At 31.7% G+C, this 16723-nt stretch overlaps 2 protein-coding genes across 2 annotated transcripts; one reads left to right on the top strand and one right to left on the bottom strand.

Moving 5' to 3' along the window:
• Nucleotides 1-188: 188 nt before the first annotated feature.
• LOC139524797 (DNA-directed RNA polymerase II subunit RPB3-like) lies at nt 189-12996 on the top strand. Its single transcript, XM_071319878.1, has 8 exons — nt 189-341; nt 2895-2944; nt 3342-3463; nt 5354-5482; nt 9767-9815; nt 10303-10471; nt 11661-11698; nt 12566-12996. The coding sequence occupies exons 1-8, from the start codon at nt 256-258 to the stop codon at nt 12742-12744; spliced, it is 822 nt and encodes a 273-aa protein (XP_071175979.1). The 5' UTR covers nt 189-255; the 3' UTR covers nt 12745-12996.
• On the bottom strand, nt 6458-15758 carry LOC139524795 (serine/threonine-protein kinase Nek7-like). Its single transcript, XM_071319877.1, has 4 exons — nt 15659-15758; nt 8516-8673; nt 7624-7798; nt 6458-7307 (listed from the first exon to the last, which is right to left on the bottom strand). Exons 2-4 carry the CDS (start codon nt 8642-8644, stop codon nt 6703-6705), a joined length of 909 nt encoding a protein of 302 aa, XP_071175978.1. The 5' UTR covers nt 8645-8673; nt 15659-15758; the 3' UTR covers nt 6458-6702.
• Nucleotides 15759-16723: the final 965 nt, after the last annotated feature.

Raw genomic sequence — 16723 nt, 5'->3', positions numbered from 1 at the left:
TTGCTGTAGGGTATGTTTGATATTTTTATAAAAAAAAACATATTATATGCCTAGCAATGTCAATCTTTAAGTATTTTATTGTTCAAAACGAAGAGCTTGTTCTTTCATTAAGAAGTATTTGTGAAGATCTCGGCATAAAACTGATTTCAAAGATTTTTTTGTAACCTGCCCACCCCTAAAAATTTCAATGGGACAGGACGGTTTTATTTCCGGTTTATGATGTGAGGATTTTTTGAAAGACACAATCGAGAAAAAATGCCTTACGCTAATCAACCTACTGTAACATTAACAGAACTAACAGACGAGAATCTTAAATTTACACTTGAAGATACTGATTTGAGGTTACATAAACACTAAGTTAACATATCTGCTATGCCTCTAACATTAAGATTCTGATACAGGTGCTGCATGTGGTGAAAATATAAAGTGATTTTAAAAATTATGAAATAAACATAACTGTTTTTTTTCTCTTTAAACTAGATACTTCGAATTCTTATTACTGCTGCAACACCGATTTGTAAATGGTTTAATGACATTGCCAAAGAAAAAATGATCAAATAATCATAAGACCTTATTTGATTATATATATATTGCACAATCATGTTTTAGAAGCAGTAAAAACAGTAAATATTTAGGCGTAACTATAAGCCATGATCTTGATTGGGGAACACATATAAACAATATTACCTGTAAGGCAAATAAAACGTAAGATTTTCTTCGTAGGAACTTGAAAAACTGAACACATAAGGTTAAAAACCCTATGTACACATCACTTGTACGCCCAGTCGTCGAATACTCTTCCCTTGTCTGGGATCCGTACTAAAACAACACATCACTCAGGTTGAGCAGGTACAGCGTAAGGCAGCCAGGTTTGTCTTCAATGATTATAAAGACAGATCACCTGGAGCAGTTTCAAATTTAATTAAATCATTGGAATGGGAATTCCGAAAATTTAGAAATAAAAAGGAAAAAAGCTAGATTAACTATGCTATTTAAAATAAATTGGGGGGTTAGTTGAAGTTCCTAAGGACAATTTTACAATATCTGATAGACGTACTAGGGGGAAACATAAATTTAGGCAAATATCAACAAATAAAGATTTCTATAAATTCTCATTTTATCCTCGCACTATTTCGGACTGGAACTCACTACCTGAAGCAATAGGTATGTCTGACACCCTGGAATCCTTCAAAAGTGGCATATCCACTCTAACATTTGAAGGATCCACAACAACTTATTGAACTACAAAGCCACTGTACATAATGTATATATGTTATTGTTAACGATTTTTCTTTGTCATATTATTTTTAAATTAAGTCCATATGTACATAGCACACAAGTTCCGGGAAGTTTTACACTCCTACCTAGGTGTCTACTCACGTATTCGGAAGAAGAAGAAGACATAACTGAACTTCTTCTCTACAAAGCAGGGGCTGCTCTGGCTCACAAAAAATTGGAGCCAGACAAATTGATAGCTTCTATACTTTGTCGCCAGTTCTTGAAAACTTGGAGCCAACTTTATGTTAAAAATCTTAAAAAACAAAGAATATATACCGAAATGTAAAAATCATGATCAAGTTAAGGCATGAAAGAAAAAAATTATAATGGCCTTTCAAGACTCATACATTGTAATTATTTGGACTAGATCAAGCTCTATTTACACCTATTAGTGCCAGAGAATTATTTAAATAGTGCATATTTAAAATACATATAGACTTTCAGTTTGATATCTGTATTCTTTATGGGATAGAGGTTTAAATCTTATAATAACTCAATAATTTGTTTATCCATTCACTTGAGGGATTGTCTGATACTAAATGGTGGTATACGTTATCATTATAGACATTATGTTTCAGTACATCTGTTTTAGTACATAACATTAATTTAATAAAATGTGTTTTTTTATGTTTTAAATTGTAATGTTATTCTTCTGGTTCAGGTAAGGGTTCAACGGTTGCATTTGTTTGCACATGTCTTAATCAAGTCAGGAACTGTTGTTCAGTAGTTGTCCTTTTGTTGATGTGGTTCATAAGTGTTTCTTGTAATAATAAGTTTTTTTTAGAGTAAATTGCTATACTATTTTATGGAATAGCACTAGCATGACTGGATTGGTTTGTAACCATCACAGTTGCAGTGTAGGGCACTATATACATGTAGGTGTTCAATCGTATTTTAGATTGAGCTGGTATTATGGTATTTGTAATGTTTAGATGTTGTTTTCTCTGGATTTTTAATTGGACTTTTGTTTATCTTTTACATGGTTTTGTCTAGTTTTCTTAGACCTTTAATTTATTTTTAATTCCCCCTATCCCTCTAATGGTATCAACTATTGATAAACTAGAACTTTAAAAAGCTTAGGTACAAATGTATATGAATAGATTCAAATCTTCTGTCAATCAATGATGGACAAGTATACAGTGATATTAATGGTGTATAGTGTTTTGCTTTACAAAAAAAAGAGAAATTGTCATCATGTAGGTCATGGTATTTTGGTATTCTTATATATTGTTAATTTTAATGTGATCAAAGGATTTGTTCAATGTTATCAGGTAACTTCATTCTAACATTGAAGTATTTTGATTAATTAGATATACATGTAAAAATGTATGTATGAGTATTAAAAACAAATGGTATTTGGAAAAAAATACACAGTAACAGACATTTGAAATTTACATTGGTTGAAATTTCTGAAAAAAATAATAGTTCAATATTACTTTTAAAAACATAATTCTTTACTGATTGTGACGAGGACGAAAATATTTTGTTTTTTTCATGATGAAAAATTATGTTTATAGTTTCTATACATTTTGTACCTCCGCCTTGAAGATTGAAGGAATGAACTTCTATAGCTATACATTTAATACTGATTATATTTCATTTTATTTGTTTTACAGTGTTGCAAATGCTGTTAGAAGAGTATGCATAGCTGAAGTTCCAACCATGGGTAAATATGATAGGAAATTATATAACATTTATAAGTATGGTATTTTATATTGAAAAAACATGCACGTAGATTGAAGTTTTATTTTTCACTAAAACTACAAAGAAAACAGCCTAACTCCTTAGTGAACTTTCCTTAATGATATGGAAAAAAACAGGTAACAGTAACAATTTTTTTGAATGTCATTTTTCAGTCTGTTGCAAGTCAGAGAGAGGGTTGAAATATGTATAACCCTGTCACACAGTTTGTCTTAAGTAATTGAACGGACAATTTATTACACAAGTCTACATTCTCAATAAGCATTTTGATAAGGTAAATATGTAAAACATAATGTTTTTACAATATTAGTCCTTTTATTTAAATCTCCCTATGTTTGTGATGTTTATGTTATGAATTTCAGCAATAGATTGGGTACAGATGGAATCCAATTCTACAGTGTTATTTGATGAGTTTCTGGCCCACAGAATAGGTTTAATACCACTGACCAGTGATGAAATAGTGGACAGGATGCAGTATTCCAGAGTAAGATTATAATCAACAGAAAAGGATTTTGTGGGTGTACTCTATAACATTTCAGACTTTATAAAGTATGAGATACTGAGCTTTTTTAATCAACCATTTTTAAAAAGGGCACACACAATTGGCTAAAGGTCTTATACAGATGGTGTTATTATTTTAAAACAAGTGTTGCAATCGTCAGCAGATAAAAATGATAAAAAATAGACTACTTCATGTTTGAAGGCAACAGCAGTTTGAATAAAAAATCTGTTTTAAATAATTTCAAGCATGCATATGTGATTACTTATCAAAGTAGAGTAAAGTATTAAAAGTTGAATATGTACTTTATATATCATCTAAGAGTACTCACAATGTGTTCACTTTATATAGATATAGGAAGATGTGGTGTGAGTGCCAATGAGACAACTCTCCATCCAAATAAAAATTTATAAAAGTAAACCATTATAGGTCAATGTACGGCCTTCAACTCACTCCGAACAGCCGAAATTTATGTTCACTTTGTTATAACTCTTGTGAATTTTCACAATGATCGAATGGTTATGATTGTATGAAATAAGGAGATGTGGTATGATTGCCAAAGAGTTACCTTTAGAGCTTTAATAAAATGGATGTTGGCAACTGTAGGCCATGGTATAGCCTTCAACAATGTGAAATGTGTATACTGTTTGTTTATTCATTAGATATTATCTGATTGTTCTAACTCTTTTAATTATCACCAATTATCCTGTTTTAATGGGATTCACTATTCACCAGCTGTGGTGGAATTTGAACAAATCATCTTGTGTGTATAATTACTGTATTTCTCGACTTTTAATGAAAACATATCATTCTATTTGTTAACAACCCATACAATCACATGCATATAATCTTTGAGTTGCTATGATAGCTACTTAAAGATTATATATATATGTGATATTTTATATGTTGTTCATTTTTGGTACCGAAAACTCAGAGGGGAAAGTGAATATGGTTTTATTTTCTGAGGAAGTTGATGGGTTTTTGGAAAGATTGGAACTTGTTCTAAATCTTTCTTAAGGCACTGGCCTCCTTAACAACACGACTGGTTAGCTACTAAATGTATTCACTGCACTGAAATATAGCTCATATAGTTCTCATGTATGTGCACAGAATACACATATAATTGTGAAAAAATGGGTATATTTTTGGAGCGGTTCATTTAAGAATGTATGTCATTAGGGTGTGTTCATGTGCAGGCTTTTTAATTAGTTTGCATAATTAATTGAGTATTGATACAATACTAGTATGATTGACAACTGTCATTATCACCAAACAATCAGAGACAAGGTGGACCTTTAATTACTTTGCCCACCTCCTTAACTGCGAATTAAATTGACCTCATTACTAATCAACATTGTTGGTGAAATTAACTAGGAAAATTTTAGATTTGCAATTTTTTTAGACCCATGTTATTTAATTTGAGCTCATTTTATATTCATACTGGAAAAGCACTTTTCCTTCTAAAGACCGGCTGTTAATGTAATTTTCAGCATTAGTGCTTCAATATTATTAATGTTCTTTTTTGTCCCCACCATACCTTGATATGAAATTATTCAAACTACTCCAATCTTTCCATGAGTGATATCCATCACTTTGATTTAAAGAAGTTATGTGTTTTATATAATGGGGTTGGTCAAAACAAATTGTACAGTTTTAAGGTTTACTTGATAGCTGGTAATAAAAAAAGTCTTTATTATTGTGACAAGATAGGTTTTAATAAGAATTTTAAATTTAAATAGCACTATTTGTTTGTAGTATTTTATAAAATAAATGTAGCAACTTTGATTTCTTTTTACTTTTTAGAAGAATATAAATGCATGTGTAAATTTGTGGAATTTCCAGTATATAAATAATTATTTGCACATTTGTTTTCAGGATTGTACTTGTGAAGAGTTTTGTCCGGAGTGTTCAGTAGAGTTCACATTGGATATGAAATGTAACGATGACCAGACCACCCACGTAACTAGTGCACATCTCATCTCCAGTAATCCTAAATGTGTTCCTGTAAGTAATCCACGGTACTTTTGTCATTTACAGTATCTGTCTACCTCTCGCATTGCTGTTTGGGGCCTGGGTGGCCGAGAGGTATAAGTGGTTACTATTGAATCACTAGCCAGTCAACACTGAGGTTGTGCGTTCAAACCACGCTCCTGCAGGTGCACTCATGTCCAATCTTAATAGACTAGGATTGTCAGTTTTTCTTATCGAAGGTCATGGTATTCTTAGGGCACTCAAATTCCTCCACCAAAAAATACTGGCTGCCACGAATTTGCCTAAATGTGGTGCTAAAAAGGGGCGATAAAACACCAAAAATCAATTCAAATCAAATCACATTGCTTTTGGTAAAATGACAAGTTGGAACCTTCTTAAACCTTAAATGTGATGCACTTTTTTAAAGGTGGAATACTGTAATGATGTTTTGGTGAGGTATGTTGATTGTTGAGAGGTGGATGTGTACTGGATATATTTTCATTGATAGTGTATGTAAATTTGATCACTTCTTCCTTGATAACATAACAAATTCTAAGTGAAATTTTTCTCATCTGCTATCACAGAATGGTTGTGTAAAGTTGTTTTGACTATACCAAATTTCAATTTTTGGAATACATGTATTCCTTGTATTTGATATTGGAGTTGAGATTAGATAAAATTAAAGAAATTTTACAAATTCATTATTTTTATTCCATTATACTTTCATCAAAGGCACAATATGAGAAAGTAGGCAATTAAATGAATCTGAAATAGTGGGGCCAAAAACATATCTAGTTGTGGTCAAGTTCTCTACAGTGAACCCTGGCCTGTCAATATGGCAAGATGGGTTTGACTTTGATCTTAATTGACTTGGATTTCCAGTTTAACTGTGGAAGGTCAGTGGTTCTTTCTAAGTAATCTAGCTTCCTCCACCTTTAAAAAAATGACAGCCATGATGTATCAAGTTTGTTAAAAGCTGTGTAACGGATTAATTGAATTTATTACTGATTACATGTATAATAATACTTTATTGATAAAACATACAATCTGTATAAAACATTGATAGGGATTAAAATCAGTCAGTGCATTTTTACATTTAAAAGAGATTGATAAAATTTGACATTTATTTTTATAAAAAGAGAGGTATAATAAATGAATCATTAATAGGGTAAAAAGCAATCAAATAGAGATTCTTAACAAAATAACCAAGCTGTTTTCGAGCTAAACATTTGATATGTTATATAAAAGAAGCTTTATTCTGAATGGGCTATTGCAAATCTAAGCAAATCTTCTGGAGGAATTCTTTTAGCAGGATCTGTTTTAAAACAGTGCCACATTATTTCTATTATTTCTGGACTACCCTCTGTAGGTTCAGGGGGTAGTATGCCTTGCATCATGTCCATAAATACTTGAAATGGATTAGTACCAGTTCTGTCAAAGAAGGCAGGTTCCAATGCCAACATTTCATAAATGATACACCCAACAGTCCATGAAAACGCTTGGTTAGTTGGTTCTTCCTGTCTTAAAACCTCCGGAGCCTCGTAGATGGCTGAATCAGCTCCCATCATCTCGGTCATTGGATTATCAGTGGCTTCAAGAAATATCGTTCCTTTTGGACCGTAAAAATGTATCATGGTACTGTTTACTTTTGTAGACAGAGTTATCTTTTCATTTAGTGCGAACTCCAAAAGTGTCTTTGCTAAACGCCATATAAAAACCTCTTGGAATCTGGTGTTTTGGAGTTTGCATTGTACAATTCTATCTTTAAGAGTATCTGTTACTTCATAAACACAACAGACAGAGTTCTTGTCTTCAAACGATGCCATGAAGCTTGGGTTATCTAATTCTGGCTTACTATCTGTAGGACAAAGGCAAAACATTTATTAATATGAAAATAAAGAGATGTGGTATGATTGGCAAGGAGACAAATATATATCAACTGGATGTTAACTAAAGGATATTGTTTGGCCTTCAACAATGAACAAACCCCTTGATATAGTGAGATATTAAATGCCTCAGAATGACAAATTAACAATTCAAAAGTGAAAAACAACGTTAACGGCTTGATTTATGCTTTAAGAACATAAATGAATTTCCAACACCTCAAAAAAATGACAACATTCAGTATTAAATATTTTTAAATGGAAAATGTACGGTAAATTTGTATGGAATACCTTTAGATTTGACTTTGATGATACATGGGATCCCATCAAAGATACATGTAGCTGGGTAGCTTTCTCTCAGGTGATTAGTAGGTTCTAATTTTTCTGCATCGATGACAAAATCCTTCAAGTTGAGAACACTGACTGTTCTCATCAGAGGTTTAGGCAAGGGAAGTGACTCGTCAGCCTAAAAATGATAAAACAGAAAATTACATTATTATCTGTACAAATTGCATTTCTTATGGAGTCAAAAAACTAGTAAAAATTGTATCTGAATATATACAGAGTTCTCAATAAGTGGTTGTCCTAGGGATTTGACCACCACATTTTTGAGAAGAACCAACACAATTTTGGTTTTTACAATTTTCAATAGAAATGATAGTGAGGACCTGCATATTTTCTTCAAGGACCACTAGGCAAATAAAGATTTCGAGAACTCTGTTTAATATACATTACTCTTAATTTGTCATGTACAAGTTAATGATGTTACGTACATGTGAAAAAAAAATGAAAAAAAATAGTGCCTGTGTAACACAACAGAAAAGAAGTTCTTTGTTGTATTGATTAATGAAGATAACTGTGTTAATTTGATGGGTGGATCATGAAATCAACTCTTTTTTGGGAATGAAAAGGATTGAATAAAATTTTATTCTGTTAAAGGATGAAATTCTTATGAACAAATTTACAGTTTGTTAGTTCCCAATTGTTTTAGTACTGAATTCTAATGTAGAATATGTTCTAGAGATTGTGACTTACCTATTAGCTTTGTGACTACTACCTAATTCAGAAGTTTACATCATATGAGGCCAAAAAAAACATGCTATTGTAAAACTTTAAAAAGGAATTTTTGTGGGTTTTTTTCATCACCAAAACCTCTGAATGCTCATGATGGTGTAATATTTACCTGTTTGATCCTTTTGAGTGTAATAGCATGTAGAATGGTATTCCTACAGATACTTTGTAAACTAGGTGGATTAGTCACTGGAACAGTTCTACTGACTGTCTTTGTTAAAGGGTTAAATTGTTCAGACATGATGGGTCAATTCATAGGGTTTCCATTTTCTGTAAATAGAAAGTAGAAATGTGAAGTTGTAAACAGAAAGTAGAAATACAAAACTGTAAATGGATATTAGAAATACAGGGTTCATCAACCTTTTCAAATTTAACTTAGAGTAATCTAGGTAGAAGTTCCATGAGTATATGAACTGATTTATACAAAAACATAACTAAAGTCCACAACTTTGAGCATGCATAAGACTCCAATATATTTTTTGATAAATTTTGGCTATTCATGCTCTCAAGGCCAAGTATAAAATCATATGTTAAGTCACCCTATAGTTTGCTGACACCACAACTGTATTGTATAGATATATAATAATTTCAAGATAGTGTGATAGTATTTCATAAACCGTTTACAGCATTTCATCTAAGTAATGAAAGCATTTTAAGCTCATGCTATATTATTGTTATATCCTTGGGTAACATCTAAAAGCTCATGCTATATTATTGTTATATCCTTAGGTAACATCTAAAAGCTCATGCTGTTATTGTTATATCTTAGGTAACATCTAAAAGCTCATGCTATATTATTGTTATATCCTTAGGTAACATCTAAAAGCTCATGCTATATTAGTGTTATATCCTTAGGTAACATCTAAAAGCTCATGCTGTTATTGTTATATCTTAGGTAACATCTAAAAGCTCATGCTATATTATTGTTATATCCTTGGGTAACATCTAAAAGCTCATGCTATATTATTGTTATATCCTTAGGTAACATCTAAAAGCTCATGCTATATTATTGTTATATCCTTGGGTAACATCTAAAAGCTCATGCTATATTATTGTTATATCCTTGGGTAACATCTAAAAGCTCATGCTATATTATTGTTATATCCTTAGGTAACATCTAAAAGCTCATGCTATATTATTGTTATATCCTTAGGTAACATCTAAAAGCTCATGCTGTTATTGTTATATCCTTAGGTAACATCTAAAAGCTCATGCTATATTATTGTTATATCCTTAGGTAACATCTAAAAGCTCATGCTATATTATTGTTATATCCTTGGGTAACATCTAAAAGCTCATGCTATATTATTGTTATATCCTTAGGTAACATCTAAAAGCTCATGCTATGTTATTATATCCTTAGGTAACATCTAAAAGAAAAGAAGAAGCAAGTGAATATGAAGAAACAGATGGTAAGTTAAAATTGACTATGAACATCAGAACACAAACATCAGAACACAAACCTAAGAACACAAACATAAGAACACAAACATCAGAACACAAACATCAGAACACAAACATAAGAACACAAACATCAGAACACAAACATCAGAACACAAAAAGAAAATATTGACGCCTATCCTAATGAATATGTCACAGATTTTCTACTACAGTATTCAAAGAGCACAATATCATTAATTTTACTTAAAGAGAGGTCAGAAGGACAAAGTTACTGCAATCAATGATAATTCATGCATATTGTTCAAAATGTCATAAATAAATGTGCTTCAACAGCCAAGATAACACAACAATAACGTTGCAGGACTATCCAGATAAAACCTACTTTGTCAATATAAACAATACACAATCAAGCGATTTCTTTAATAGACTTCACCTTGGCCATACATAAGTACACCTGAGCAATTTCTCATCAATAGGAATTGTTTATTTTTTTTATAGATATCTTAATAGTCAAATTAAGAAAAGGACAGGAATTGAAAGTTAGAGCCTTTGCCAGGAAAGGATTTGCCAAGGAGCATGCTAAGTGGAATCCAACCTGTGGTGTAGCCTTCGAGTATGATCCAGATAATGCACTGAGACATACAATCTATCCAAAACCAGAAGAATGGTAGGTATATCCAAATAATAGTATACCAATATAAATCTCATGTAAGAAGACTGTCAATTCTTATTTCTGTAATAGTCATATTAAAACGTTTAATCCCGCTGCAAATGTTTGCACCTGTCCTAAGTCAGGAATCTGATGTACAGTAGTTGTCGTTTGTTTATGTTATATATACGTGTTTCTCGTTTCTCGTTTTGTTTATATAGATTAGACCGTTGGTTTTCCCGTTTGAATGGTTTTACACTAGTAATTTTGGGGCCCTTTATAGCTTGTTGTTCGGTGTGAGCCAAGGCTCCGTGTTGAAGGCCGTACTTTAACCTATAATGGTTTACTTTTTAAATTGTTATTTGTATGGAGAGTTGTCTCATTGGCACTCACACCACATCTTACTATATCTATATATGATTTTGTAAAAAATTGACCTAAAATGGTCCATCATGAACCTCGTTTAATTCTATAGGACCAAAACTTTTCATACAAAAATGTTAAGTATTCTAACATCAAAGTAATTTTACTTTAAACATATAGATATCTAATCTGGTTGGTGTATTTCCACAAAAAATTTCATGTACTGTAAATTCAGAAATTTTTGCGAGGTTTTTATTATTGCGAAAAATGCGACAGAGTTGTAAACGCAATAATTTAAACCTGCTTTTTGAAATATTTTATATGAATTAAACAGGATTTTTGGCACAATCATAAAGATTAAAATGACAAAATGGCAATAATAAAAGGACGCAATAATTTCTGAATTTACAGTACTGAAAATTATTACACACTGCCAGTCTTTAGGTATAGTATCCATTTAAAAAAAAAGGCTATTACCTGTTTAAATAAAAGTTCAGCACAGTCACATTAAACCATTTATATACAGTAAATTCCGAAATGATTGCGAGGTTTTGATTAATGCAAATAATGCAACTCAAGTGAGTATTGTAATAAAAAGAACTCACATTTCTATACCTTACGATAGATCTGTATGTAGATTTTTCTAAAATCACAATAATTGATCTCATATTTTTTTCCATTTTCGAAAAATAGCAATAATAAATGCCCTCAATAATTTCTGAATTCTCAGTTTAGTATCTAGTTTTAAGAAAAAGGCTATGACCTGTTCAAGTAAAAGTTCATAGCATAATCACATTAAATACTTTTATAATTGACATTAATTGAATCACTATGATTATTACAGGCCAAAGAGTGAGTACACAGAACTTGAAGAAGACGAAAGTATGTATAATATCAAACTTCATTAAGGTGGTACCTAACACTACAGGGAGAGAACTCTGTAAAATCAGCTAAACGTTTTAATGACGTTGTGTTGTTGAGGGAAAATCAAGCTTTTCAAAGATCAAAATAAGTTTTTGTCAAACTGCTATATAACCAGTGTAATTTTTCTGTTAAAACGGTTGGTTCAAATATTTTGATTTTTTTTATATTTTTGTTAAAGGGTCAAAGTAAATACTTTTTCAAAATTTGAAGAAAATTAAACGAGCCAAATTAATTTTAGTTAAAGTGTTGGGTACCACCTTAATATGTAGTTTTGTACAGTTTTCTCAGTGTGAAATACTTGTAGATGACAAAAGTCTAGTATTTTAATCTGTTAGGAGGTCTAATCAAAGACATTATTATTTGTATTTGCTGTTTTCTGCCCAACACACGGGGGAACGAGCTAAGACTGACTCGTCTGGAGTTACAATAATGTTCTAGAAAGAACTTTTCATATTAAAACAACAGATCTAAAAAATAATATACTAGAGTGTACATGTATATACTAAAATGACTTAAAATTTGACCAAAAACAAATCAAAAAGTCACATCACATCACAGTGAAAGTTATCAAAATAAAATTTGTATAACACTTAAAAAAATTATTTTAAAACAAATATGGAAGGAGTTTCTTGTGGCGTTAATTACTGACAAATAGTGTTATTAAGAAATGTAATACGAAAATAAACATATAATTATATTCACCTTCCAATGACTGTCTTCTAGTATGTATAAAAAGGGGCATTAAACCCAATATGTTTTTCTCTCTCCATTGTAATTTAGTACATCTAAATTTAAATCTCAATAATTTTGTTTTTTCTGTTTCAGTACAAGCAGAACCAAATCCTCTTGGGAAAGCAAACAAATTTTTCTACAATGTTGAATCCTGTGGTTCACTGAGACCTGAGAATATTATGTTTTCAACGTTATCCGTGCTGAAGAAAAAACTCAGTGATCTACAAACCCAACTCAGTCATGAAATACAAAGTGATGCACTGGCTATTTGATTCTGTTGGAATAATTATATAGAACTATGGTCAGCAGTAATTAAAACACAGAAAAAAAACTTTAATGTCTGTTGAACTACAGTGAAGGCAGCTTTGAATTAATAAAAACAGAAACCTTAAAATGTGAATGTACACATCTGTTTTTGAGGCTTGTCCAAAAAAAAGGACATATCTGTTTTGTTGAACCACAAGTTATGTGAATACAAGATCTGTAGTAACTTGTATACATTGTAATAAAGGATAAAGTGTTCATTTGGGTATTTATTTGTTTTTCCACAATTTCTGGATGAAAAAAAGAAATACATGTACATGTATATGCACCAGTATATACAATCACTATATCGATGATATCCGTCATTCTTATTTTTTGCAAGGCAATAATTTAATAGTACCTGCTGTAATATAAGCAATTGTCCATGTAATTATAAGAAATAAATTGATACCTAGTAAGTTATATGATAATCAAGATCATAGCTGAATCTGATGCATGTAAACTGAATTCGTAGCCCATCAAATTTAATGTACTGGGTTTGAATTCATATCATATTTTACTTGGTTGTTGGAAGTGTTCTCTTGGCAGTGTGTGGCAGTAAAGAATAATATAAAATCTAATGTCGTATGATTGCCAATCAGGCAACTCTTCACAAGAAACCAAGATGTAACAGTTCACATCTATCGTTCACCACATTGTAAGCTATAAAAGGCACCAAAATGACAAATGTGAAATAATTCAAACCAGAAAACTAAGGGCCTGAGTTACATGTATGTGCAAAACAAAAGAAAAAAAACTAAATGTAATATACAGCAATAAACGACAACCACTGATTTACAGGCTCCTGACTTGGGATAGGCGCATACTGAATGTGGCAGAGTTGAACATTTTTGCTAGCACCCATTTCCTTTCCAGAACCTAGGACAGTGCTGTAACAGTATATATAGCAAACTTAACATTATTCAAGAAAATGAGGTCAAGATAAGATAAACCAACTGGAAATGCATGTACACCTTGCAATCATTCCATACAAAAATGTGCTTTAAACACTGCTGACCTTTTGCACATTGTATATTAAGAAACAAACTCAACCACAAAAACTTAACATTGATCAATGAACAATGAAAATGAGGTCAAGGTCAGATGTACCCTACCAGACAGACCTGCACACCTTAGAATCATCACATGCTTGAAATATAGTTGACCTATTGTGTATAGTATCAGGAAAACTTGAGGTTGACCAATGAACCATGAAAATTAGGCTGTGGTCAGATGATAACAGTTGCGGATCCAGAAATTTTCATAAGTGGGGGCCCACTGACTGACCTAAGAGGGGGCACGCTTCAAAGATTCCCTATATAAGCAACCAATTTTTTTCCCAAAAAGGGGGGGCCTGGGCTCCCCCCTAAATCCGCCTCTGGATAATATTTAGACAAACATATAAACCTTACAATCATTCCATACACTTAATATAGTTGACCTATTACTTACAAGAAAAAACATAACCAAAAACTTAACATGAGTAATGAACCATGAAAATGAAGTCGAGGTCAAATAAAACATGCCAAACTGACATGTAAGTCATAAAATATTTTCATACACTAGATATAGTTGACCTTTTGCGAACAATGTTAGAAAAACAGATCAAAACACAAAAACTCTTTCTATAATCATTGAGCCATGAAAATGAGGTCGAAGTCAGTTGGACATGTACACCTCACAATCATTCCATACACCAAATGATATAGTAGACCTATTGATTATAGTATCCGAGAAATGGAATTAACCACGAAAACGTAACCTTGTTCATTGATCCATGAAATGTGGTTGAAGTCAAAATACTCAAAATCTTAACTTTTTTTTCAAGTAATCATGGAACATCATGAATATGAGGTCAAGGACAATGGACATATGACAGACGGAATTTTCTGTAACATAAGGCATCAGTATACAAAAAAGAAAGAATCAAGGTCTTCTACCTTCTGAAATATTAAGCTTTTTCGAAATTGCAGGCTCGACAATGACAAGCTAAAATCTAAATCTAAAGTGGGTAATTAATAAGGGTTTTGGGTTTACTCATTAAAATTTAAATATGCATATCAGTTCTCAACTATCTCTGCTTTTAAGAATGTGGTTAACTATTGTTAGCTTGACGTCCAGTGGCAAATATTTCAAACCTATTTAGGGTGAGAACGAAATGACAATGATATTTTCAACTATTATACCAGCAATCAAAATCATGCGTCAGAGATACAATGAAACTACATACTACAAATTTATTCTGCACATATTAAAAGCAGTATATTTGCGATAACTTCAACAAGGATTACTGTACAAGTACTTGCTTACTATACAAATCCTTAATTTCATATACGTTTACATTTCTGGTTATATGAAAGTAGTTTCTTCGAATCAATCTTCTAAAAATATCGTCAAAAATTCAGATGCTACACTGACTCTTTAAGATATGCAACTCCTATGACATGTTGTTAAAACATTTTAAAAAGGCCCAAGTTGATTAATTTTAAAAATATAACACTAAATTGTGTTACATATCAACAAAGGAAACATAATTATGAGTCATTGAGACAGCAACCCAACAATGGAAAATAAAAAAGAATGGCTGTGAAGAGGCAATTTTTATATTTCCTACTTTAGCCAAACTTGTATCTTTGTTCCAAACTTGTTTATTTACCATCTCTTCAAATCATTTTTTTTTATATTGTCCAAGAAAATCCCCCAAATTATCGTAGTTAATAGGAAAAAGATCCGATATCTTTGTTTGAATTGCTTTTTAATATAAAATCGAATCTGTATACCTTTAAAACGTAAGTGTTTATCAAAAGTAGAACAAAGAAAGGCATTACCCTCTTTAAATAAAGAATTTGTCATTATTATTAGTGTTATATAGACATTACTTACATGCTGAAAACGTTCGACAGAGATTTCCTCTCATACACCATAGAGTCAACGTCAAGGTTACAGTACGACACAATCAAAAAGACGACAACGTCACTATCTGTTCTGGATAATGCCAATATCGTCGCACATGTGGTCATGGACTCACCGAGCTATTTTTGCTGTGTTATGAAACTATAATAGTGGAAAGAATGTAGATTGTTTAATTTAGCAACTTATGTTCCCTTATTAATATTTAGAGTGTTCGCTCTCTTGTCAATTCCATTTTACAATAATTGCGGTGGAAACCATGCATAAGAGGAAAAGAGTCGACAAATCAAAAGATTGTTTCGGGGAGGATGTAAGAGCATGAGAGCATGTATAAAATGAAATATTAAGCAAATTTTATAACACAAACAACTGCAACACCAAATAAAAAGGAGGCTATATGTCCGATGTGCCTTCATGGCCAAATATACTAAAATGGCCCCTCTTGGAGTCGACCAAGTTTTCCTTTTCTAATATAAAATCATTACTATGCATGTGTTCCTTGTTTGTCCGCCGTAAGAAATTGACATCGCTGAATAATGATCCCCAGTCAGTATAAGCTCTAGATAGATTTAAAGTCTAAGGTACGAACCATTTAATTTGAGAAGGCAGTGTGAGATATTTGAGAGAAAAAAATCTGATTATGATTTTTGCCTAAAAACAAAAATACCTGGAAGTATCTATTGACCAGAATGTATGTTTCGCCGACCTGAGATATTAATAATAATAATAAAATTCTTTATTTAACGAAGGTAACACATTTAACAATTACATGTTAATCTTCCATGAGGCCTTCAAAAACTATTCATACAAATAGAAAACGGACAAAAATACATACAACATTAAGTACATAATACAGTTAAATATAGCAGCTTAAATATTGAATAAGCACATATATGAATTCAGTAGAAGAAAAGATATGCATTAGACCCCGTTCACACTAGGACATTTTATCGATTTAAACTAGACCGGTTCACTTTAGATCGGTTTAAGAGCTTATGTGAACGCATTGAATCGATCTTCAATCGGTCTAAACTAAAA

The sequence above is a fragment of the Mytilus edulis genome, chromosome 5 (genome assembly GCF_963676685.1).
Source record: "Mytilus edulis chromosome 5, xbMytEdul2.2, whole genome shotgun sequence".
Taxonomy (NCBI): Eukaryota; Metazoa; Mollusca; class Bivalvia; order Mytilida; family Mytilidae; genus Mytilus; species Mytilus edulis.
The sequence above is the reverse complement of the archived record's forward strand: the minus strand, read 5'-3'. Positions and strand labels throughout refer to the sequence as shown.